Here is a 27478-nt window from a genome sequence, read left to right as displayed (position 1 = left end):
TAAATCTTCACCTAAATCAAAATTAAAAAAATATATATATAAAAAAGTAAATAAATAATCCAGATAAGGATTTACCTTTACAACTTTATGATAAGCAGAAATTCTAAGGACTGCCTCAATGACAAATGAATCCCCAACTAAACTTAAGTTCTCATTAAAATAATAAGATTAGGGGCCTATAGTAGCCATAAAATTTCTTAAAATAATTTTATATTCGATAAAATAAAACATCAAAGACAACATATTAATTAAGGGCAATATTAATGATTTTCTATATCTTAAGTTGGTAATAAGGGTACTGTTATTAATTCCACTTCCACACCAGAAGTTTTTTGGTATCAAAAAGAGGCCTCTACTTCGGTTTATCACATTAAAACAATTTTATCCCCCCCTATCTTTTGGTTATGACCCTCTGTTAAAGTGTTCAATATTTTTCTTACTTTAGAATTCAAAGTCACAGCTCTGTGATCCCCTGTCCCTCTTTTTACATACTGTAGCTCCTTTCTGCCTTGAAGATGTCAGTGGAATACATTTCCCTTTTTTCAAGTCTTCCCTATAAACAACTCTACTCAATATTTAACATCTGCTCTAATCCTCCCTTCTTCTATAATCAATCCCCAGGTCCCCCTTTTTTTATTATCTACAACAGAAAGGACTTGTAACTGACAGTAGCTGTGAAGGAACACTGACGTTAAAATCATATATGCTTAAATTTCTTACAAGGGAAATTCACTAGTAGGAAGGAATTACTGTAAAATAAAACTGAATTCTCACCTGTCCTTTAGTCCTTTGTTTACAAATACCTTAAAAGGTTTTAAATCTTGCTGATATTTGCTGTTATTCCAGTCATCTAGGTTAACAACCCTGGTGCCTTATTTGATACTTCCTTTCCCCTACTCCTAAGTAAAATCACTAAGTCAGTCTTACCAGTTTTCAATCTGAAATATCATACTCACTGCTAAGATCATCATTCTGACCCTCATCTATCCATGTCTAGCTTAATAACAGATTCCAGCTTAAGAACAGATTCCACCAAGATTCCCAATTTTTCAAATCAATTCTGTACATTGTATACTTTCGTAAAGTAATATATTCTGTACACTTTCACAAAGTAATATATTTAACAAACCACCTTCCTGCCTCCAAATCTAAAGTGGTTTCTCTTTGTTTGCTACTATAGTACAGGTGGTGGTGGTGGGGTGTGTGTGTGTAGGTGGTGGCAGGGATGAAGCACTGTCTTTTCATGTTTGTGTTACCCTGCCTGTAATCCAGCAAGGTCCAGGCTTTTCATGGAGCTATCCCTCCTAAGTTCTGTATTAAAGAACACCCTCAGTGTTCTAGCCTTTGTTTTCTCACCTGCTATAAACACTCTATTCTCACAACCCCAAAGGCATTGGCCTTCCTCTTTGACCTTATTGTCTTATTCCCTTCCTCACTTGCTTGGCTGTCACAATGGATTACTTTTGTTCCTTGAATGCCTTAGTACTTATTATTTCTTCTGCCTTCAATGACCTTCCCCCAGATCTTCACAGAGTTGGTGCCTATAAAATCTATTCCCCTAGTATTTCTTCAGAGAGCTCCTTTCTGACCACCTGCCTGAATTGTAACCCTGCCCTACTTCCTGACAGCTAATATTTCCACATTACTGTTGCTATTAGTTGCCAGTGAATTGGCTCTGGACTCATGGCAACCTTAGGTATAACAGAACAAAACGCTGCCTTGTCCTCTGCCACCTTCATGATCATTGGTATGACTCCACTGTTGAATTGCATCAATCCATCTCATTGAGGGTTTCTCTCACTTTCACCAACCCTCTACTTTACAAAACATGATGACCTTTTCCTAGCAACTGGTCTTTCCTGATGACATGTCCAAAGTAAGGAAGCTGAAGTCTCGTCATTCTCTCTTCTAAGGAGCATTCCTTCTAAGACTGATTTGTTTGTTCTTCTGACAGTCCTGGTATATGCAACATTCTTTGACATGATTATGTTATTTATTTAGTCTTACCTAAGGAAGCTCTGAGAGGGACATTGTCTTATTCACCACTGTAATCCCTGTGCTTAGAAGAGTACTTGGGATAGACTAAATGGGCATTATCTGTTTTCTGAATGAATAGCCCTGGCTAGGCTATTGCTCTTCTCCACAGTGATATAAATTTACAGATCAACTTCAGAGTATTAGAACTTATGATTAGAAGGCTCCTGGGATCCCCATTTCTCACTCTGGACTATTCAGTCTGTCCCTGTTTTGACAGCAGGGTCCACACTGCCTTTACTAACATCATCCTCAGTACTTTGACAAAAGCTCCAGATATGCCAATCTCCTGAAGGCCCTGGGAACACATTACAGTCACTGGGATTAGCTATCGTAGAAGCAAGGATCCCTGGTGGCGTAATGATTGGCTACTAACTGACAGGTGGACGGTATGAACCCACCCAGTGGCTCGGCAGGAAAAAAGACCTGGTGATGTGCTCCTGTAGAGATTATGTTGTCATTGTTGTTAGGTGCCGTCGAGTCGGCTCTGACTCATAGCGACCCCATGTACAACAGAATGAAACACTGCCTGGTCCTGTGCCAGCCTCACAATCCTTACTATACCTGGTAGAGATTATAGCCTAGGAAATCCAAGAGGCACTCTGGATCACTGTCACACTAGATCACTATGAGTCAGAAGAGACTCAAAGGTACCTAACAACAACAACATAGTAGCACGATATAGCAGTAGTTACTAGAATCCACTGGGTGTGACATTTCTAGCAGTGTGGTCTTGGGCAAAGCGTTTAACACCTCTTAGCGCCTTCCTTTACCTTCCTTGTAAAAGGAGGATAATAACAGTCTACAATTTATCTGGTTACTCTAAAAATTACGTGAGTCTATTTGTAAGATGTTTGGAATATGCTGATGCATACTAAAAATAACTAACATTTAGGTAGCACTTTATATTACTTTTGTTTTTAAGAGTCCTTCTATCTTCAGTGTTCTCTCTTCTCAACCAGGTCAAATAACATTCTACTTCCTTCACTAAGCTACATCTCCAAATTTCATTAACTCCCCTTCTCAATAAACTCTCACAGGCTTTAGCTGTTCTTAAATGTTATTTAAACTATTTCTTGTACACATATATTGCTTTAGTAAGAGATGATAAACTAGTCAAGAACAAAGACTATTACAAACTTCTGCTCTATCTACCAAGTGTCCAGCAATTAAACACTGTTGTTGTGTGTCCTCAAGTCGATTCCGACCCAAGTGATCCTATATGACAGAGTCAAACTGCCTCATGTAATCTTGACATGAGCAGATTGCCAGGTCTTTTCTCCTGTGGACTGGCTGGTGGGTTCAAATCACTGACCTTTCCATTAGCAGCTCAGCACTTAACCATTGCACCATCAGGGCTCCTATATAAACACTACTGAGTAACAAATGCTGAATGAAAAAACACATCAACCTTTACTAGTAAATTCAGATGATGAGCTTGTAGATGAATGTAATGGTAACATACTGTTATTTGAATAATACAACCAATAATGTTAGAAGTTCCAAATATACTTTAAATGTACATTGTTGTTGTTGTTAGGTGCTTAGAAATCAATTCTGACTCACATCAAAACTATAACAATACAACGAAACACTGTCTGGTTCTGCGCCATCCTCACAATCGCTGCTATGTTTGAGGCCACTGCTGTAGCCACTATGCCAATCCATGTCATTGAGGGTCTTCTTTTGCTGACCTTCTACTTTACCAAGCATGATGACCTTCTCCTGGGACTGCTCCCTCTTGATAACATGTCCAAAGTACATAGGATAAAATCTCACCATCCTCTCTTCTAAGAGCACTCTGGCTGTACTTCTTCCAGGACAGATTTATTAATTCTTCTGACAAACCATGGTATATTCAATATGTTTTACAAACACCATAATTCAAATGCACCAATTCTTCTACGGTCTTCTTTATTCATTGTCCAGCTTTCACATGCACATGAGGCAATTGAAAATACCATGGCTTGGGTCAAGTACATTTTAGTCATCAAAGTGATAGCTTTGCTTTTTAACACTTTAAAGAGGTCTTTGGCAACAGATTTGCCCAATGAAATATGTCATTCCATTCCATGCATATTTACCACTATTTCAGAGATATTACTCAAAAGCAACACAAAAATGGAAAAAAATCATTTTACTTATACTGTATATGTATGGGTTATATATTCCAAATAAAACAATGGAGCTATATATTTTTTTAAATATATAAAAGGAAAGATGTAGTAACTGTATTATAACAAGACACTCATAAAAATAAATGTCTGATTTTAGGGTTCATTTAGACTTCCTCCATGGTGCATTTCATAGTATCTGATACATATATACCATTTTTTAAAAAATGAATAGATATCTAAACATAGACCCCAACACAAACTATATTTTATATAATTATATATATAATTTTTTTTTTTTAATAATTTAAGGAGAGGGAAAGAAGAGTATTATACATTCAGATTCAAAAACATGCAACATTTATTTCTTAATAAAGTTGTTAAGTGGTAACCGAGGGAAGCTTAACACAATAATTTAGCCTATATATAAACCTTATCATTTTTCCTTTTGTGATCTATGCACTTCTGATTCTCTCTGCTCACCAATTTTTCACATGCCAAGTTCTCAGAAGATTCATGTTCTCAACATAACTGAAGGTGAGTTGGATAAAGTGAGAAATGTTCTATACATTACAAATAAATACAAAGAAGGCAAATTAAATTTTGTTAATTAAAAAGCTATATTCTATTCTTAAATCATGTTTATTTATAGAAATGTTTTGAATACTTACTTATATAATGCATTCCTAAATTCAGGAGTCATAAAAAGTGTTTGCAAAAGGCTATTCAAATAGCAAGTCATTGCTTGATTTACTAAGCCAACATAGCCTTTAAAAAGAAAACACAAATACACATAAGTTAGCATTGAGATTAAAAAATAACAAACAAGAAAACTTAATAAGAATTTAACACATAGTAAAGTTGAGAAGCTTAGGTTACTCAGTTGGAAACTGTTTTACCTTTTTCAGCAGTACCTAAGACAGATACCCCCCCTTTTCTAATTGTGTGCACAGTATGTAAACCTTGTTTCTCAGATATTTTATCTCTTGAAATCAAGAAGGATATCCTGTTACAGAGTACAAAAATAACATGGATATTATATGGCATTTAGTAAAATTTTAAGAGTAACACAATGTTTAAAATAGTACATTTCATAGGTATAAAAATGATGTTTGTTCCTCAAATCTAAAAGATGTATATTAAAATGGAAATGTATAAACAAATTCACTTTATCTATGCTACCCACCCAAAGTAGGAAAACTGTACAAAATCAGTTATCCATGTCCTCGGGCCCTATAAAAAAGCTGAGACTATTTTAATAAGTCTGAAATTCTACAGATCATCATGCTATGCAAAATGTGACTAAAAAGTAAGAAAAGAATTCAGGGATAGAGTGAAGGGGTGAAAGGAGGGAAAAGGGAAAAAGGAAGGAAAGAGAAACTTAACATGAACTTAAAATTCAAGTGAATTTTAAGGAATTAGCTTATGTACTATATACCTCTTTAGATGGGACTACTATTGTTGGGAACATTTTTGGCATTTCTCTTTTGGAGCAGATTTCGGCCCCAAGTTATGAGATACACACATACACACACACACACACACACATCATTCCCATCATTTTAGTCACACCACGTTGTTTGAGCAAAATGTGGTAAACACCTTTCTTAAACATATGCACTTCCACTTAACACCAAGTGACAGTTGTCTAAAAAAATTTTTGAATCTCTCAACAGAGATGTTCACTAAAGCTTCCAAATACTTTTTCTAATTTCCTAAAACTTATCAAAAATGTCTTGAGAGCCACTGAAAATCCTGTGGCCAAGGCACAACAAATGGTCTCTATTGGCCTGGAACAATAGAGGGAGAAGGAAAGTCAGGAATAGAAGAAGGAAATGGAATGTGTGGCTAACTGCCTCCATGAACAACTAACTGCCTCCTTTGTTGTGAGACCAGAAAAACGCGATGATACCTGGGGCTACCATTACTGAACATTTTGATCAAAGATTCCACAGAAGAAGAATCCTGATCAAAAGGGAGCAACTATAGAACATAATATCAAATTCTCATGGACTTTCTGTACCCAGGGAAGCTGGATAAACTTCTGAAATGATGCCCTGAAATAATCTTTAAACCTAAAACCAAAATATCCCCTGAAGTCTTTTTAAAACTGAGTAAGTTATAGCTTAACTAGTAAAGAATGCCTCGAGCATTTTAAGAACTATCTATATGGGATTAAATTGACAAGCTTTCTGAGATTCCTTCAATATTCATTACCACCTGTTCACTGGATCAAGGGAACAAAGGGCCCAAATGTCAGCCAGCAGTCTCATGCAGAAACCTCCAGAAATAGAGAGACACTGCCAGGGGAGGAAAGGCAATACATTTTGATAACTGGATATATTTTAAATATGTATATGTATATGTATATGTATATGTATATGTATATGTGTGTGTGTGTGTGTGTGTGTGTATATATATATATATATATATATATATATATATATATATATTTTGTTGACTAAAAATAAAACTATTCGAAGATTAAAAAGGAAACTTAGGAGGCAGTGAGTTGAGGTTAATGGGGCAAGAACAACTCAGAGAAGGGTGAGAATGGTTGCAAAACTTGAAGAATATAATCAGTGTCACTGAACTGTACATGTAGAAAATGCTGAAAACGGTGTATGTTTTGCTGTGTATAATCTCAACAGCAACAACCACATTAAAAAAAAAATCTTGAGAAACGGTAGGCTCTGTAGGTAACTGTATATTGGCAAAGAAGGTGATAAAAGGGCCAACAAATAATACATGGTGAATTTTGGTCACTTACAGAATACTGGAATTGATTCTACATCATTTATACTTGCATGATTCCAAAAAGAGGCCAATACCTGCCACCCACCCTTCACTGTGGACAGAGGCTCAAGTACTGATTTCTAATTCCTTTCATTTTTACTTTAAGAACACTGTGTACATGTGTTTATGTATTTTATTCTACATTATTATGTATTTAATTATACACTACTTCAATTCCTAACCACACCCCACCTGAGCTATTCCCATAGCACCCTATACTTAATGTGTATTAGAGCATTCATCTCACTGTTCTGTAATTACCAATATACTCATTTGTCTTCCCCACCAGACTGTGAGGACAGTGGTCAAACTGATTTATATCCATCCAACCACTCAGTACAGTAGCTTGTACACAATGAAGGGGTAAACAGGGTATAGGAATTACAAATAAAACAAATTTAAATGATATGTGACATGATTGTAAGTAAAGAAAGCATTACTTCATTCTTAGTTCATAAAAGATACTGCCACAAAAGCTACAGTGTTGTTACATGTATTATAATAAGATACTAATAAAAATAAATGTCTGACACACCAGGTGCACTCCTTAGAACAATCAATTATGAGAGATGAGAAGGGCATTATTTGCAGAGGCAGAGAGCTCAGGGAGCAGGAACACACAGGAAAGAAGAACACAGGGAAAAGGTAATTACAGGGAGGAAGTGGGAAGAGAGCCGTTACATTACAGGGATTGCAATCAATGTCATGAAATAAAATGTGTATGAACTGTCGTATGGAAAATGAATTTGCTCTATAAATGTTCACCCAAATCACAGTAAGAATAAAAAATAAAAAAATAAATGTCTGACTTGAGGGTTTATTTACAGATTTCCTCCACTGGCCAAGTGACCAGGTTGTTCTGTACTTTCTTCTCAGCTGAGGGTTCCTGGAATTTTCCTTTTATCTCTCCATCTACTTTCCCCAATTTCTCAAGTCAGGGATAGAACAGTCAGCTATGGATGTGGCAAATAAAGTTCCACTAAAAATGCATCAAAGAGCCCTGGTGGTTCAGTAGTTAAGTGCTCAGCTGGTAACTAAGAGGTCAGCAGTTGGAACACACTAGACCCTCTGAGGAAGAAGATGTAGCAGTCTACATCCATAAAGATTACAGGCTTGGAAACCCTATGAGGTAGTTCTATTTTGTCATACAGTGTCGCTAAGAGTTGGAATCAACTCTACAGCAGCGGGTTTTACTCCAGACAATCTAATTCAGCTTTTTGGAGAAGACGACCTTGGAATTTGCATTTTTAACAAGCACCACCAGTCCCCAAAATGATTTTCGAAGAAATGAAAATCATTACTCTAACACAGTATAATAAAGAACAGCTTTATTATCTGAAACAGAAGATAATTTTGCACTCTCTTTCTTTCCTTGATTTCCTATGAATGTTCTATTGATATAAATGAGCCTAAGTATCACATATAACCAGATTTTAGTGTTATTTCTCTACCAAATAAACCATTAAGCCTGTACAAATAATTAACTAAGAGAAACTTATCTGAAGTTATAATTAATATAGTAAACATAAGACTACAAATCATATTAAAACACAATCTGCAATATCACTACATAGTTTCTTTTTTTTTTTTCCTCCTAGATATTTGTACATAACACTTAGTATTCTCTGTTTTGAAGTTCTAAAATCAAAGATTCTGAACCCATTCCTAGCATGAAAAACCATTAACTAGGTGTGGATCAAAGGCCTCTCTGAACCTCAGTTTCTACTTCTTTCAACTTGAATACTACTATGTACTGCAAAGACCTGTAGTAAAATTAAACTACACAACACATGTAAGTGTCTAGATTACAAACATTAGGAAATTAAGCAACCTTACATATAAATGATCAAGCCTTTGAATAAAGCAATTTCACTAGATCATTTTAAAAATTAAGGAAAAAAAACCCAGGCTGAATTATGTTTATAAAATTTAATAAATTTTAAAATGGTACGATTCATTTCAAACATGATTCCAAACCAACTCATTGCCATCAATATGGATCCAACTCATAGCGACCCCTCCTTGGGTTTCTGAGGCAGTGTCACTATGGAAGTAGAATGCCCAACCTTTCTTCCGAGGAGTGGCTGGTGGGTTTAAACTGCCAGCCTTCTGGTTAGCAATCAAATGCCTTAGGCACTACTAAACTAAAACAATAGGTCCAATAAAATAAGCCCTGCCTGTCTACTTCAAAATGGAAGTATCTCCTGCAGTCTTTCTAATCCAAAAAGAGATCATAGTCATTCTTCCTAGAGGAAATTAACTTAAAAAATAGAAAATTATATTCAAAATAGAAAATGAGCAAAAAGACCATTCTTCTTTCAAATACAATATTCAATATTTCTTACTTTATTTCTAAGTAGTGACAATAATAATACAGTAAAATGAAATAAAATAGGGAAAGGAAAACCACATTCTTGCTCTAATTTTGCTGCTGCTAGGTTTGGTGACTTTGCTCTGAATCTCAGTTTTCTTATCCATAAAATGAGAGGATAAGGATTGAGATATCTAAGATCACTCTGGGACTACTGCCCTATGATTTGTGAAAATGCAAAACAACAACAGTAACAGTAGTCTTACCAGTTTCCGATTTATTCAAAATAGATGAATACGAGTAGCTTTGGCTGACGTAATCACTGGTAGAACCCACAGAACCTTCTCTTGGAAGAGGACCTATAAACCTGTCATGAACGTTGTCATCCACAGCACTGGAATCCTCCTAAAATACAGCATAACCAGTATTAATTTACTGAATAGTAAATGTTGATCAAACAGTAATAATAAAAAATTTAGTAATTGCTGATGCAAAGAAAAAGATGTGGCTTTACTATGAACTGTTACCATGAAGGCATTCAAAGGACTATGTGCTCTCATCATTTCCTACAGGAACATTTGAAAGATGCTGATGTCTTCTTCCAAAATTTTTACTTTAATTCTCTTTTACATTTATTCTTAACATGAGAGAGAGACTTTTTGGTACTAACAAACCAGAAGTCTCACCATGAATTCCTTGATGACAGAGTATATTATTTATGTTTACATCATTTGCGCTACACAGGCAGGCAGGAGATACGTAATAAATTTTGGATAAGGATAATTTCCTGCTGTTTCCAACCAAGAAACTTTCTATTACTGAGGAAGAAGTAGAGAGGGATATTGCTGTTTGTCACAGTCTAGTCAGCTCAGACTCACGGCAATCTCACATACAACAGAACAAAACACGTGCACGGTCCTGAGACATTTTCATGACCACTGGCATGGTCGAGGCCATTGTTGCGGTCACTGTGCATACTGAGTGCCTTCCTACCTAGGGCCTCATATTCTAGCACTATATTGGACAATACCTATTGTGATACACAGAGATGCCATTGGCTAATTTAGGAAGAAGATAGCCAGCCCTTTCTTACTACTAGTCTATCTTAGTCTGGAAGCTCTGCTGAAGACTATCTACCAGGGTGATCCTGCTGGTATTTGAAATACTGATGACATAGCTTCCAGAATCATAGCAACACACAAGCCACCAGAGTAGGACAAACTGACTGATGAGTAGTGGGGAAAAGGATTAAAGAACATAAAATCAAGAAAAGTAATTCAGACAGAGCTGGAGGGTAATCACTATGCATTGTATTAAAATAATTTGTTAATTCAGAGTTCACTCAACTATAGCTAATCTAGATTTCAATGTCATAAAAGCTATTTAAAATCTAATAATGTCATAAAAATAACTAATGAAATTAAGAAAGGTCAGAGAGCATACTCTGGTATTCCTTCGGCATGAAACCAATGGGTTTATTTACTGTCTATTGTCCTCAGAGACATGCTTATTCACGACAGATTTTTAAATAAAAATCAATTAGAATAATTTTTACTGAGGAATATTTCCCTGAAGGGAACAGTTCTGAAAAAGTCCATAAACTCTCTTAGTTGCCTCAGTCTGCAAAACACTGAGGTAAATCAGACCAGATTTTCTTACAGGTTTGCCCACTGCAATACACTTTCATCACAAATTTACAATCATTAGACAGGATTCAGTTGAGTGTTGCCTTCCATGGTTTGTAATATGAAGACAAGCATATTTTTAAAGTTTTTTTTTTTTTTTTCTCTTAACTTGAATATGCCTACCCCTTCAAAAGTCAGAATTTTCTGGAGAATTTCTCAGTATGAAGGTGTAAACTGGATTAGATAATCTCTAATATAGTGCTGGAAGAAGAGCCCCTCAGGTTGGGAAGCACTCAAAATACGACAGGGGAAGAGTCACCTCCTCAAAGTAGAGTAGACCTTAATGACGGGGATAGAGTAAAGCTTTTGGGACCTTCATTTGCTGATGTGACAACTCAAAATGGAAAGAAATAGCTGCAAACATCCATTAATAATCGGAACATGGAATGTATGAAGTATGAATCTAGGAAAATTGGAAGCTGTCAAAAATTAAATGGAACACATAAAAATCAATGTCCTATGCTTAGTGAGATGAAATAGACAGGTTTTGGCCATCTTCAATCAGACAACCATATGATCTACTATGCCAGGAATGACAAATCAAAGAGGAATGGTGTGGCATGCATCGTCACAAAGAATGTTTCAAGATATATTCTGAAGTACAATGCTGTCAGTGATAGGATAATACCCATACGCCTACAGGGAAGACAAGTTAATATGACTGCTATTCAAATTTATGCACCAACCATGAAAACAAAAGATGAGGAAATTGAAAATTTTTGACCAGTTTCCACAGGAAGAAATTGACTGAGCATACAATCAAGATGTATTGATTATTACTGGTGATTGGAATGCAAAAGTTGGGAACAAAAAAGAATCACCAGTAGTTGGAAAATATAGCCTTGGTGATAGAAATGATGTCAAGAGCGCATGACAGAATTTTGCAAGACCAGTCAGTGACTCATTCATTGCAAATACCTTTCTTCAACAATATAAACGCAGGCAATACACGTGGACTTCACCATATGGAATACACAGAAATCAGGTTGACTACATGTGTGGGAAGAGGAGATGGAGAAGCTCGATATCTTCAGCCAAAACAAGGTCAAGAGCTGACTGTGGAACAGATCATCAACTGTTCATATGCAAGTTCAAGTTAAAGCTGAAGACAAAACAAGTCCACAAGAGCCAAAATATGATCTTAATTATATCCCACCTGAGTTTAGAGACCATCTAAAGAATAGATTTGACACATTGAACACTTATCATCAAAACCAGAGGAATTGTGGGATGACATCAAGAATATCATCCATGAAGAAAGCAAAAGGTCATTTAAAAGACAGGAAAGGAAGAAAAGACCAAAATGGAAGTCAGAAAAGAGTCTGTAACTTGCTCTTGAATGGAAAGTATTTAAAGCAAATGGAATGACAAGAGCAGCTCAAGAAGACAAAGTCAACAATTATAGTGAAATATGCCAAGAGCTGGAATTAGAAAACCAAAAGGGAAGAACACGTTCAGCATTTCTCAAGCTGAAAAACTGAAGAAAAAATTAAAGCCTTGAATTGCAATACTGAAAGATTCTATGGCCAAAATGTTAACTGAGGCAGGAAACATCAAAAGAAAATGGAAGGAATACACAGAGTCACTATACAAAAAGAAATTTGTCGATGTTCAGCTATTTCAGGAGATGGCATATGATAAAGAACCAGTGGTATCTAAGGAAGAAGTCAAAGCCACACTGAAGGAGGTGGCAAAAAGCAAAGCTCCAGGAATTGACAGAATACTCACTGATGTTTCAACAAATGCATGCGACGTTGAAGGCACTTACTCGTCTGTGCCAAGAAATTTGCAAGATAGCTACCTGGCCAACCGACTGGAAGAGATCCATTATTTGTACCCATTCAAAAAAAAGGAGATCCCACAGAATGTGGAAATTATCAAACAATATCATTAATATCATATGCAAGTAAAATCTTGCTGAAGATAACTCAAAAAATGGTTGTAGTAATATATTGACAGAGAGCTTCCAGAAATGTAAGTTGGATTCAGAAGAGGACATGGAAAGAGGGACATCACTGCTGATGCCAGATGGATCCTGGCTGAAAGCAAAGACTACCAGAAAGATGATTACTTATGTTTTATTGACTGTGCAAAAGCATTCAATTGTGTGGATCATAACCAATTATGGATAACACTAAGAAGAACAGAAATTCCAGAACACTTAATTGTGCTCCAGAGAAACCTGTAAATAGATGAGGAGGCTGTTAGAACAGAACAAGAAGATACTGCATGACTTAAAATCAGGAAGGGAGTGTGTCAGGGTCGTATCCTTTCGCCATACTTATTCAATCTCTATGCTGAGCAAATTATCCAAGAAGCTGGACTATACAAATAAGAGTGTGGCATCAGGATTGGAGGATGACTATTAAGAAGCTGTGATATACAGACAATACAAGTTTGCTTGCTGAAAGTGAGGATGACTCGAAGCACTTACTGATGAAGATTAAAGACTATAGTCTGCAGTATGAATTATTCCTGAACATAGAGAAGATGAAAACCCTCACAACTAGACCAATAAGCAGCATCATGATAAGTGGAGAAAAGATATAAGTTATCAAAGATTTCATATTACCTGGATCCACAATCAACACGCATGGAAGCAGCAGTCAAGAACTCAGATGTTGTATTACACTGGGAACATCTACTGCAAAAGAACTCTTTAAAGTGCTAAAGAGCAAAGACGTCTCTCTGAAGACTAAGGTGCGCCTAATCCAAGCCATGGTATTTTCAACTGCCTCACATGCATGTCAAAACTAAACAATGAGGAAGAGTTAAGAAGAACTGATGCTTTTGAGTTGTGGTGTTGGCGAAGAATACTGAAAGTACCATGAACTAACAAATCTGACCTGGAAGAAGAGTAGCCGGAATGCTCCTTGGAAGTGAGACTTTGGTCGTGTTGTCAGAAGGGACCATTTCCTGGAAAAGGATATCATGCTTGGTAAAGTGAAGGTCAGAGAAAAAGAAGAAGATCCTCAACGAGATGGGACTGACGAAATGGCTGTAATTATGGGCTCAGGCATAGCAAGGATTGTGAGGCTGGCACAGGACCACGTAGTGTTTTGTTCTGTTGTATGTAGGGTTACTACAACTCAGAGCCAATTTGACAGCACCTAACAACAACTAAAAAAACAGATGATCTCTAAGGCTACTGGAGTAGACTGGAAAGCCTAGTGAAATATGAATAGGGATAACCATTAAAGTTCAGTGCTTCTTGAAAAAATTAAACAAAGATGACCATATGACTCAGCAATTCTACTCCTAGGTATATACCCAAAAGAACTAAGAACAGGTATTCAAACAAGTATTCGTACACGAACGCTCATAGCAACACTATTCACAATAGCCAGAAGGTACAAAGCATCTAAATGTGACCAACCAGTGAGCAATGTTCTGGGAAGTTCGCTCTCTCTCAGGTGCTTAGAATTCTGACGTTATGATTTGCTAGTTTGGCCACTCTGCCAGGCTCAAAAGGAGGCCTCCTAGAGGTAGAACTCTGACTGCTGACTGAAAGAAACACACTCCCGAAGAAATGCGCTCCTAAGAAAAACGTGCTACTGAGAGACAAGCGCTCCTGATATGCACCACTGGGAAAGAGATGCAAAGAGATGCACATTGCTGAGAGAGACACCGACACACACTACTGGGAGAGAGACTGTGAGAGACTGTTGGCTGAGAGATGGTAGGCTGAGAGAGACTGAGCATTGTTCCATAACTTGAATTGTAGCCTGGTGCTTCCCTAATAAACCCCATAATCTGTGAGTTCTGTGTGGCCACTGCAGAGAATTACTGAACTCAGCAGAAAGGTGGCCTTGGGCTATTGATGGTAATTCTGTCTTCCTCTTGTGGGGTTAGAGGAGGTAAGAAATTGTGGCCTTCCTGCCAATTGGGAAACATGGAATGTACAAAGTATCAATCTAGGAAAATTGGAAGTTGTCAAAAATGAAATGGAATGCATAAAGATTGATATCCTAGGCATTCACAGAAACGAAAAACCAAACTCACTGCCACTGAGTTGGATCCAACTTATAGTGTGACCCTTCCTTGGGTTTCTGAAGCAGTACCTCTACAGAAGTAGATTGTCCAGTCTTCCTTCTGAGGAGTGGCTGATGGATCTAAACTGCCAGCCTTCTTGTTAGTAGTCAAATGCCTTCAGCACTATGCCACCAGAGCCCCCATCCTAGGTATTCTGATTCAAAATGGCCAAAACCATTCCATTTCAGCTCACTAATGCCTTTGAAAAAAATACTAGGCATTAATGAGCTGAAATGGACTGGTTTTGGCCATTCTTAATCAGACAACTGTAGGACAGACTATGCCAGGAATGACAAATTGAAGAGGAATGGCATGGCATTCATTGTCACAAAGAGTGCTTCAAGATCTGTCTTGAAGTACAATACTGTCAGTAATAGGATAATATCCATATGCCTACAAGGAAGACCAGTTACTACTACTATCATTTAAATTTATGCACTAACCACCAAAGCCAAAGTTGAGGACACTGAAGATTTCTACCAACTTGTGCAGTCTGAAAATGAGCAAACATGCAATCAAGATGTGTTGATTATCCCTGGTGACTGGAATGCAATAACTGGAAACAAAGAAGAGCTACCAGTAGTTGGAAAATATGGCCTTGGTAACAGAAACAACACTGAGATCATATGATAGAATTTTGCAAGACCAATGACTTATTCATTGCAAATACCTTTTTTCAACAACATAAGTGACGGCTATACACATGGACTTTACCAGATGGAATACAAAGGAATCAGATTTACTACATCTGCGGCAAGAAGCAATGGGGAAGTTCAATATCATGGGCCAAAACAAGGCCAGGGGCTGATTGTGGAACACACCATCAACTGCTCATATGCAAGTTCAAGTTCAAGTTGAAGAGAATTAACACAAGTCCACAAGAGCCAAAATGAGACCTTGAATATACCCCTCCTGAATTTAGAGACCATTTATATAATAGATTTGATGCATTGAACCCCAATGACTCAAAACCACAGGAATTGTGGGATGACACCAAGAACATCATTCATGAAGAAAGCAAGAGGCCATTAAAAAGACAAGAAAGGATGAAAAGACCAACATGGATGTCAGAAGAGACTCTGAAACTTGCCCTTGAGCTGAGAGTAGCTAAAGCAAATGGAAGAAATGACAAGATGAAAGAGCTGAACAGAAGATTTCAAAGAGCAGCTCAAGCAGACAAAGTCAATTACTATAATGAAATGCGCAAAGACTTGGAGCTAGAAAACCAACAGGGAAGAACACGCTCACCATTTCTCAAGCTGAAAGAACCGAGGAAAAAATTTAAGCCTCGAGTTGCAATACTGAAAGATTCTATGGGTAAAATATCAAATGATGCACAAGACATTAAAAGAAGATGGAAGGAATACACAGAATCATTGTACCAAAAAGAACTGTCGATGTTCATCCATTTCAGGAGGTGGCATATGATCAAGAACCAAAGGTATTGAAGGAAGATGTCAAAGCTGTACTGAAGGAATTGGTGAAGATCAAGGCTCCAGGAATTGATGGAATACCCATTGAGATGTTTCAACAAATGGATGCCCTGCTAGAGGCACTCACTCAGCTATGTCAACAGATTTGGGAGACAGCTATATGGCCACCTGACGGGACGAGATCCATATTTGTAGCCATTCCAAAGAAAGGTGATTGTACAGAATATGGAAATTACAGAACAGTATCATTAGTATCCCATACAAGTAAAATCTTACTGAAGAAAATTCAAAAATGGTTGCAGCAGTATATTGACAGACAGCTTCCAGAAAGGCAAGCTGGATTCAGCAGACGATGAGGAACAAGGGATATAATTGCTGATGTCAGACGGATCTTAGCTGAAAGCAAAGAATACCAGAAAGATGTTTATCTTTTACTGACTATGCAAAAGCACTTGATTGTGTGGATCATAACAAATTGTGGGTAACACTGAGAAGAATGGGAATTCCAGAACACTTGATTGTACTCATGAGGAACCTGTACATAGACCAGGAGGCTGTCATTCAAAAAGAACAAGGGGATACTGCATGGTCCAAAATCAAGAAGGGAGTGCCTCAAGGATGTATCCTTTCACCATACTTATTCAACTGGTATGCTGAGCAAATAATCTGAGAAGCTGGATTGTATGAAGAAGAACGTGGCATCAGGATTGGAGGAAGACTCATTAACAATATGCAGATGACACAATTTTGCTTGCTGAAAGTAAGGATGACTTGAAGCACTTACTGATGAAGATTAAAGACTACAGTCTGCAGTATGGATTACACCTCAATATAAAGCAAACAAAAATCCTCACAACTGGTCCAATCCACAGCTTCACGGTAGCTGGAAAAAAGATTGAAGTTGAAGTTGTAAAGGATTTCGTACTACTTGGTTCTACAATCAACACCAATAGAAGCAGCAGTCAAGACATCAGATGACGTATTGCATTGGGTAAATCTGCTGCAAAAGACCTCTTTCAAGTGAAGAAGAGCAAAGATGTCTCCTTGAAGACTAAGGTGAACCTAACCCAAGGTGTGGTATTTTCAATCACCTCTTATGCATGTGAGACCTGGACAATGAAGAAGGAAGACCGAAGAAGAGTTGATCCTTTTGAGTTGTGCTGGAGAAGAATGCTAAGAGTACCATGGCCTGCTAAAAGGACTAACAAATCTGTTTTGGAGTAAGTGCAGCTGGAATGTTCCTTGGAAGCAAGAATGGCCAAACTTCCTCTCACCTACTTTGCTCATGTTGTCAGAAGGAAGCATTCCCTGGAGAAGTGTATCATGCTTGGTAAAGTGGAGGGTCAAAGAAGGGGAAGGCCCTCAGTGAGATGGACAGACACACTGACTGCAACGATGGGCTAATGTATAGCAAGGATCCTGAGGCTGGCACAAGACCAGGCAGTGTTTCGTTCTGCTGTGCGTAGGGTCACTATGAGTCGGAGATGACTCAACAGCACCTAAAAACAACAACAAAAGGATAGCCAGGCCTAATAGTCTTGTATCTTGTGACCTCTTTTAATTTGATAATTCCAACACAATCCTACCTTTGACAACTCCTTGCTTTCATTAGCTTGCATGATACCTAACTAGTCTAATTTTCCTTCTTACCTAATTTCTGTTTTTCATATTCAGCCCCTCTTCCTTTTCCCATTAGTTAAATGTACATATGCTTTAAACATCAGTCCATGTAGTTCAGTTCTTCCCCCAACAACACTTTATCTTTCAAAACTCTCATCTTTTTGACCTAAAGCACCACCTCTATGCTGACCACTCAATCTCCCATATTGCCTTCTTGCCCCAGAAGCAAGCTCCCTACCTATGGTTTTACCTGATTTGTCTTTTCATCATTTCCAACTCTTAATAAATGAATAAAATAAAATTAATGTCTTACTTTCCCTATAAAATTTACTCTACATCAACTCCCTAGGTTCTGCCAATAACTTCATCAAGAGGTTGTGACTAATAGAATGATGGGAGACAGTGCATATCTGGAGTTCAACTGCCTGGGGTTGAATTCAGGCTCTGCCACTTAACAGCTATATGAACAAGAATGTTAATATATGTCCTCATCTGTAAAACGGGGATTGTAGGTTTCATTGGTCATGAGTTTAAAATGTGTTAATATACATAAACTAATATTTATAATATACAAAAAACATTTAAATATTAGCTATTCAAATAGTATCTCAATCTTCTGACCCATGCTAATTATAACTCTTCATGTATCTATTCAGTCTAACCAACAAGACATATTAAAGTACCCTAGAAAACTAATCAATTATGTGACTGCTACTTCCAGCAGAAACATCCTGGTAGAGTTCTCATTAACAACATTTGCTTAACCCAAACTCCTCTTATCCAAGCTCTCTTACTTTGATCCATTCTGAATATTATAATGCATTGGGCCTTCTTTTCCTCCTCTTCACTTTGCTTACTATTCCCTGTTAACTTACTTTTGTACTTATCTAAGTTCAACCCACCTTTCCAGGCTCAATTAAAGACTCTACGAACTCTCTACCCTTCAGAAATCTCTCCTCAGAGAAAAATGTGGCAATCTGGTTCCATAAAGATTCACAGCCTTGGAAACCCTATGGGATAGTTCTACTCTGTCATACAGGGTTGCTATAAGTCAGAATCAACAACAGCAGTGGATTTGGTTTGCTGGTTTTATTAATGTGGTACTTTCTATATGCTTGGAGTCCTCCAATGGTATAAACTATTAATGTGCTCAGCTGCTAAATCAAAAGGATGGAAGATCAAGTATATCTAGGAGCACTTCAAATGAAAGACATGGTGATCCACCTCCAAAAAAATTAGCCACTGAAAAGCCTATGGAACACAGTTCTGCTATGAGACACATGGTATTGCCATGAGTCAGAGTGGACTCAACAACAAATGATTTTAGTTTTTTTGTAGATGTTATTTTATTTATTTTTATAGATATGTAAGCTCCCCCAACTGTCATAAAGTTATCATCTATCAAACCACACACATATACACAAACAGACAAATCCTAGAGGAACTCAAGTGAGGAGAGACCTCTGAAGGGCAGAAAGTCCAGGAAGAGGCGTCTTAGAGTCTTAAACCATAGCATCTGTCATTTGGAAACCCAAGGAACTATTAATGTGGAGTGTATGTAACAAGAACTCAATAGTGTTAATTAATAAAACCAAGATTTATTAGAACTTGTTGCTTTAACTTGTCTTTTTTAACCTGTTGTAACAGAACTTCAACTGCAACTTTAAAAGCCTAAGAAAGTAGAATCAAAGAAATCTGATGATAAGTCTCTGATTCTGAATGCAGCTTGGAAATGTAACAATCTCCTTAGGAAAATATAACCTGCTTTATGATATGATTTCCAAAAACAGGATGAGCATTACACACAAATAACAATGCTATGGATGCCCCATGTAACTGTGTGGATATACACTTACAACAAATCAAAACATAACAGAGAAGAATAATACTCTATTACAATGTGTAATATTCTATTTTTACAAAATACATCTCTCTTCCTCCTTTTGGAAAACTGCATTCCCATGTAGTAGGTGAGAGTACACAAAAATTATAAATATAGGGCTTTCTAAATAGCTTACCAACAGTATTTGAGGCTGTTCACCATCTTTATCTGTCAAATGCAGAAAGTTCTTCTTTCCTGGCTCAAAACCAGCATCAAGGAGAGACCTGTCACTGGTATGATCTAGTGGAGCCTATGGGTATAAACCAAAATATCTTATATTATGAGAAAGTATTAACTGCAATTGTAGAAAAAACAAGTAATACGTAAATCAACACATTTCTAGTAAAATTCTGTTGAGTTAGGCTTAGATCTAACTTATCCAGGAATATAATGTGAATTCTCAGGTAAGCAATACACTAGCAACACAACCAAAATAATTATGTAATATAACAAAATGAGCACCTTCAGAAGGACCCCTTAAGACAAAGCCTGTCCTACTAAATGATACCTGTATTTCAAGTTCACCATCAGGATCCAGAAGATCCCAGGAAGAAGAAAGTGATCATTCTTTTGAAAATTAACATCTAAGATTCAACAGTTCTTTTATCTGGTAGGGCAATTTCAACCCTAACTGCCACTCTAATACACTGGAGTTGGAGGTTGGGAGATGGAGCTTTGTACAGTCCATGCCCTACTCACCCACACTGCTGATCATCGTTCAGAAAAATGAGGAAGTAGGGTAGACTACAGCCATTAAAAATGTTTTTCTGAGCTTGAGAGTTAAAGTCAAAAGGAATTCATATTTGTACAGAGAAAAAAAAATACATAAGAAAATTACTCAGAAAACACACACACACACACAAATTCAAAAAGAATTAGAAGTCACACACACTCTTTGGAGAGATCAATCATGGGAGAATAAAATAGCTCAGGAGGCAGGAGTGTATGGGAGGGAAGGACATAGGGAAGAGGTAACTATGGGGACGAAGTAGGAGACAAGCTGCTGAACTGTGGGAAATTGCAGTCAATGTCATGAGACAAAGTATATGTGAGCTGTTGTTATGGAAAATGAATTTGCTCTGTAAACTTTTACCCAAATCACAATAAAATTTTAAAACAAAAAATGTAAGAATTGCAAGTCACTTAGAGATAATCTCTATTAACACTGGCATATCCTTCTAGTTTCTTCTCTTTCTACACAGGCATATCTTGTTTCATTGCACTTCTCTTCACTGCTCTTGCAGACATTTCATTTTTAACAAACTGAAGATTTCTAGCAACTCTGCATTGAGCAAGTCTATTGGCACCTATCGGCATGTGCTCACTTTGTATCTCTCTGTCATGTTTTGGTAATCCTCACAATATTTCAAACTTTTTAATAATGCTACTGCAGACTTAATAGACCACATAACTTTTACATGCACAAGGAAACCAAAAAATTCACAGGAATGCTTTACTGTGATACTCACTTTACTGCAGTGGTCTGGAACCAAACCCGTAATACTTCCAAGGTATATTTACATACATTTTTTCTTCTTTTCCAAAATCCAGATCATAGACTATATATGATTTAAATCTGCTTATTCATTTATTTATGATTTTATATCCATTTAAAAATATAAGTTGACCTAATATTACAATAATCACCTTACATGCATGAAAAAACTGAGAAAATGACATTTTACAAACTTTAAGATAAGCAAATGTTTACACCAGTATGGAAGAAGCAGGATTCAAGTATTGAGTTGCACAAAGGCTCTTACTATAGATGTTATACTTTTGCTTATGATATCAGAAAACCTTCTAGGAGTTAATGTAATCATTAATAACAGTAATGACGAATATAATATTATTATTAGCTGCTTAAGAAAAGATGCTTTACCGTATCAGCAGTATTGATTCCATTTCCCCAAACCAAATCAAAGGTTCCATTTATGTAGCCTACTTTGTTGGCTACATCTTCAAAGAGCTTTCTGAGTGGAGTAGAAGCTGGTAAATTTAAAGTGATTCGTTCATTCACTGTCTTTGAATTAGTAGTATCTTGTATTATACATAAGACTCTAGGTTCTTCAGCAGCATTTTCTATCTGAAAAAAGGGAAAGGGTGAATATTAGCTATCTTTAAAGGAAAACAAAATAATTATAATTAGTCACAAAATTTTATGATTAAACACAAAAGAACCAACAAAATACTAATTATTTTCTATGTGCCAGTACTACTGTTTTGTTATATCTGAAATATACTCTAATGGATATGTCTAAAAAGTACCATCTAGGTTTGTTTTAGAAAAACTTGGGCATATTTCAGAATCAAAAGTCATTCTTGTGGGTATTTGCCTTCTTTCACCTTTTAAGGTTGTAAGTCAATGGTCAACAAGCCATGAAGAAGTGTACTTGAGCAATTTTAAGTTAAAAATAACCGTTTCCCTTAAAAATGTGCTATTATTATGCTAACACTAGCAAAACAAGCATTTCTGAGACTCCTGAAAAACAGAAAGAGACTTGTACAGAAATCCAGTAGCAACTATCTAAAGACTGCAAAATCTTTAACTAAGGGAAAAACCAAGCCTCCTCCTCTTTATTCTGCTATACCCATAGCCCAGATGGCCAAAAAACCTCACATGTCAATGTGCTGGAGCTGACAAGCTTATCCAAACAAATGAGCCAGCAGTAACAGGTGGGTAAAGCAAGGAAAAAATTCTTTTTCTCCATTAAAAATCCTGAAGAAAGCTGGAGCCACAAATTCTCCTTCCTTCTTTTTCATCAAATATGTAATTCAGTAACTATCAAAACAAAAGATTTTAAAAGTAGACGTTCTCAAAGAAGCTATGCCCTCCATCCTTAAGGTGCTGAGGACACAGAGGCCACTTTTCTTTTTGCACCAGATAGTTTAGGAGAAGGTTTGCCCTATACTCCTTTCCCTTCTGCAATGCCCTACTCAATGAATAGCCCCATCGACTACCAGAGCTGAGGATCTTTCTCATGCCCTCCCCGTTCACCTCACACAATCACCAAATTCTATCAGTTCAACCTTTGGAGATCTCTCATAACCAGCCACTTCTCTTTATACTGATGCAATCAGGATCTTTCACCAATAGCTTCCTGAGTAGTTCTCCCTCCTCCAATTTTATCTTCCTTAGATCCAGGATTTCTAAAATGCAAATCTGATTGTGCAAACTTCTTGCTTTCCCTCAAAGTCAAGTAGAGCATTCATTTAACTGAGGGACCTCCAATCATCCCCATAACAGACTAATCAGAAATAGGATCTGTACAAACTAGTGCTATGTAAGAATTTATTTCTCCTCTCACTTTCTTTTTACAAGACTATCAACCCCAACCTTCTGTTGTTTCCATATGATACATCTTTAAATTAGAACAATTGTTATCATTGACTAGCATTAAGATATCTACAAGGTTTTTTGTTTGTTGAGGGCTAATCCAGTTACAATTTTTTACTGCCATATATAATTTTTAGTTTCCAAGACTTAATTTGAAATAAGGTTAATCCAATAAATTTAGAACTAGAATACATGCTGTAAAAGAAGTGTAATATTTAAAACCTACTAACTAGCACAGTATTTCAGATAAGTCAAACTACTTAATTCCCAACAATACCTATTTACAAAACATGAAGAAGGGAAATGCATTTCTGCAAAACAAACAGGGTAACACAAAAGAACATGACTAATTTACTTCACAAGCAAGTAAGGAAAAAGTTTTTCATTTATAAATTTAAGGCATTACAGTAAATACACAAAATTGATTCTTTTACCCATTTTAATCCAAAACTAAGAATGACAAAATTAAATTTGTTTAAAATTCTGATTTACAATAAAAGAGTGAACAACTCAAACTAACTTTAAACTATAAAAGATCTACTTTTACAGTTTGGATAGTATATTTCAGAGGTAGGGTAAGTCTGAATGATTCCAGTTTTCCAGACATAAAATATTGCAGAGTTTTTAAAGTTTCATATAGGTTGGGATTGATGATCCGAGGAAGATAATCTTATCTAAGAATTTCATGTATCAGTGTTGATATAGTACTATTCATAAACAGTGATGCAGCAACATCATCTAGTTCCACATTAGTACCTCTTAGTTCTTTATTGTTTGAAAACGTGACAAGGTTTAGGCACTCCAGACTCCTCTCCTTCCACTCAAAAAATGTGAGGAAATTATTTCCAAATTAATTCTTATGTGAAGACTAACTGTAGTATGTTGCTGTTGCAGGTGCCGTCAAGTTGACTCCAACTCATAGTGACCCTACGTACAACAGAATGAAACACTTTCCAGTCATGCCCCATTGTTTTGGTTACCTAGTGCCGCTCTGACAGGAATATACCACAAATGGGATGGTTTTAACAAACAAGAGTTTATTCTCCTACAGTTTGGAGGCTTTAAGTCCGAGAACAAAGTGCCAGGCTAGGCTCTAGGGGCTGTCAACCTTGGGCTTCAGCTCTGCCTTCTACCTCCTATTCCCGGCCCACTGAAGCTGAAGGCTCTTCTTCACTCAAACAGCTGCTGGCTGCTGAGGCTGACAAACCCAAGGTCAACAAGTACAAAGGCACAGTCTCAATGTTACCAAACACAGCAGGCCACTAACTCAAGTCCAGAAGAAGGCCCAAGATCAGCAGGGCATGGCAGGTTGCTGAACAATGACTTGGCTACATGCAGGGTTCAAGTTTGCCAAAAAGCTAGAGACCTACCTCAAAGCTGTTTCTTATATACAGGAAGCAGACATCACCAAAGCACCTACTCAGCTGCTCCAGTAGATTCCACCATGGAACTGACTGCCAATCTCACCATGGGGAATAACTACATCCAGCTGCCCAGCCACTCAACCAGGCCCAGCCAAGTTGACAACAACCTTAACCACCACATCCATCCTCATAATCCTTGCTATACATGAGCTCATCTCTGCAGCAACCGTGTCAATCCATCTTGTTGAGGGTCTTTCCCTTTTACATTGACCCTCCACTTTACCAAGCACGATATCCTTCTCCAGGAATGATGCCTTCTGACCATAGGACCGTAGTAGGTGAGACAAAGTCTGTCCATTCTTGCTTTCCAAGATCATTCCAGCTGTACTTCTTCCAGGACAGATTTGTTTGTTCTTATAGCAGTTCATGGTATTTTCAGTATTCTTCACAAACACCTTAATTAAAAGGCATCAATTATTCTTCCGGCTTCCTTATTCACTGTCCACCTTTCATATGCATATAAGGTGATTGACAATACCATGGCTTGGTTTGGTGTACATGAGTCTTCAAAGTGACTTCTTTGCTCTTTAACACTTTAAAGAGGTCTTTTGCAGCAGATTTTCACAGTGCAATATGCTGTCTGATTTCTTGACTTCTGCTTCCATGGGTGTTGACTGTAGATCCAAGTAAAATGAAGTCTTTGACAACTTCAATCATTGCTTCATTTATCGTGATGCTGCACACTGGTCCAGTTGTGATGATTTTCGTTTTCTTAATATTGAGGTAAACACAAAATTCAATTCCACATGTGCCTTTATTCTTTTTGATGACAATAGTTTTCTTTTATGTACATGTAAGTATTTAAAAAAAAAAAAAAGGTATAAAGGGAAAAGTGGAACTCATCTGTAATTTCTGAAATCTCTGAACCTTGAAATAACTAACATATCCTTCCCAACAGTTTTCCTGTATACAAACATGCATGCACAACTTTTAAAAGCAAACACTGTATTTCTAAAATATATGACATTTTGTAACTTCTTCACTTAAAAGGTAGTATTTCCCTGTCAAACTTCTACTAACTCATCAACTTAACAGCTGAATAGTACTTTATTATATAGATTAATAATTTGTTTATTTGATTGTATTTTACTGACTCTTACTAGATTTTACTATACTTGAGAAATAATTCTGTGATGAACACCTACATAAAACTTTGTATACTCTTCTACAATGAAGACAACCAAAGACTCATGGAAACAATTAGTCCAAGTGACTAAACTAACTAAACACCATGCAATCCTCAGTCTACACGACTATGAGACCAGAAGAACTAGATGGTGCCTGGCTACCACTGTCAACCACTCGGAGGGGGATCTATGTAAGAGAGCCTGGATAGAGAGAGAGAACAATGTGGAACAAAACCCAAAATCACTTGAAAAAAAAAAGAAAAAGAAAAAGGGACCAGGTTTGCTGGTCTGATAGAGCCTGATGGAACCACTGAGACTATGGCCCCTAGCTGCCCTTCAGGTCTGGAACTGAACCCACACCAGTGGCTTCCACCAAACAAAGATAAGAATATGAGGTGAACATTTACAATAGGTTGGTACACTCCTTGGAGAGAACAAACATGGGAGAATAGAAGGGCTATGTATCCACAGGGACATAATTCAGGGGGTACGAGTGCATGGAGGGAAGGACACAGGGAAGAGGTAACTATAGGAAGGAAGTGGGAGGGGAACTGTTGCATTGTGATAAATTGTAGTCAATGTCATGAGACAAAATATATGTGAACTGATGTCCAGAAAGTCGATCTGTTCTGTAAACTTTCACCCAAGTCACAATTAAAAAAAAAAAACAACTTTGTAAACTCTCCTAAACCAAAAAAAAAAAAAAAAAAAAAACCCATACTCACTGCCGTCAAGTCAGTTCTGACCCATAGCAACCCCTCCTTGGGTTTCCAAGGCGGTATCACTATGGGAGTAGATAGCCCAATCTCCCTCCTGAGGAGTGGCTTCTGGGTTTGAACTGCCAGCCTTCTGGTTAGCAGTCACATGCCTTAGGCACTACACCACCGGAGCTCCAGTATACTCTTCTATTCCCTTAAAAATTCATACAAAGTAAAATTGCTGGGAAAATCACATTTTACTCGAGTTTGATTCTAGAATAATTTAAATAAAAATGTTCTGCTCTTTTTGAAAGCTGTAAGCTAGTCGCTTAAAAATTCTATTACTTTATGGATCATTCTTCATTTTACCTATAATTTAATATGTGGCTACCATCCAGGGACTGCATCTCAATTTTGAGATCAAGACATCATGCTTAAAAACGTAGAGGGTCTGCAAAGTGGCTGCAACAATAAACTCAAACATAGCAACGACTGTGAGGATGGCATAGGATCAGGCAAGGCAGTATCATTCTGTTGTACACAGGGTTGCTAGGAGTCAGAACCAACTCAACAGCGCATAACAACACTGTTGATGCAAATCACACTGAGGTGAAATTTCTTTTCTTGCTCCTAATTTAGAAAATGATCAGAAACATACTGGGGGGGAAAAAGCAAAACAAATTTTTGTAATTCTTAGGTACCATCAATGCATAAGCTGTACTAATGATTTTTTAGGTTTTCCAGGAGGAAAATAAACTACCATATCAAATTAAGCATGCAGATTCCCAAAACATTTAAATGTAAAAAAGGTGTTTCTTAGAATTATGAAAATGGATAGATAGTACTACAAGGTAGAAATAGAAAGTGGATTAAGAATAACTAGAGAGAGAGGCGGGGCAAGATGGCGGACTAGGCAGAAGGATTGCACAGACCCTCTTCAACAAAGAAAAGGGAAACCAATTAACACAGACACAGAAGATAATCT

At 37.1% G+C, this 27478-nt stretch overlaps 1 protein-coding gene across 1 annotated transcript in view; it reads right to left on the bottom strand.

Moving 5' to 3' along the window:
- The window catches only part of USP47 (ubiquitin specific peptidase 47), a 133820-nt gene that overhangs the window by 96625 nt on the left and 9717 nt on the right, over window positions 1–27478 (bottom strand). Inside the window, exons 2-5 of the mRNA XM_042782906.1 lie at window positions 21790–21993; window positions 20044–20157; window positions 9522–9660; window positions 4820–4916 (exon numbers count right to left, since the gene is read on the bottom strand). Of these exons, the coding sequence (XP_042638840.1) occupies window positions 4820–4916; window positions 9522–9660; window positions 20044–20157; window positions 21790–21993 (554 nt within the window). The remainder of the gene's footprint in view (window positions 1–4819; window positions 4917–9521; window positions 9661–20043; window positions 20158–21789; window positions 21994–27478) is intronic.

This window comes from Orycteropus afer, unplaced genomic scaffold (genome assembly GCF_000298275.1).
Source record: "Orycteropus afer afer isolate SDZICR_OR568_19922 unplaced genomic scaffold, OryAfe1.0 scaffold00014, whole genome shotgun sequence".
Lineage (NCBI taxonomy): Eukaryota > Metazoa > Chordata > Mammalia > Tubulidentata > Orycteropodidae > Orycteropus > Orycteropus afer.
The sequence above is the reverse complement of the archived record's forward strand: the minus strand, read 5'-3'. Positions and strand labels throughout refer to the sequence as shown.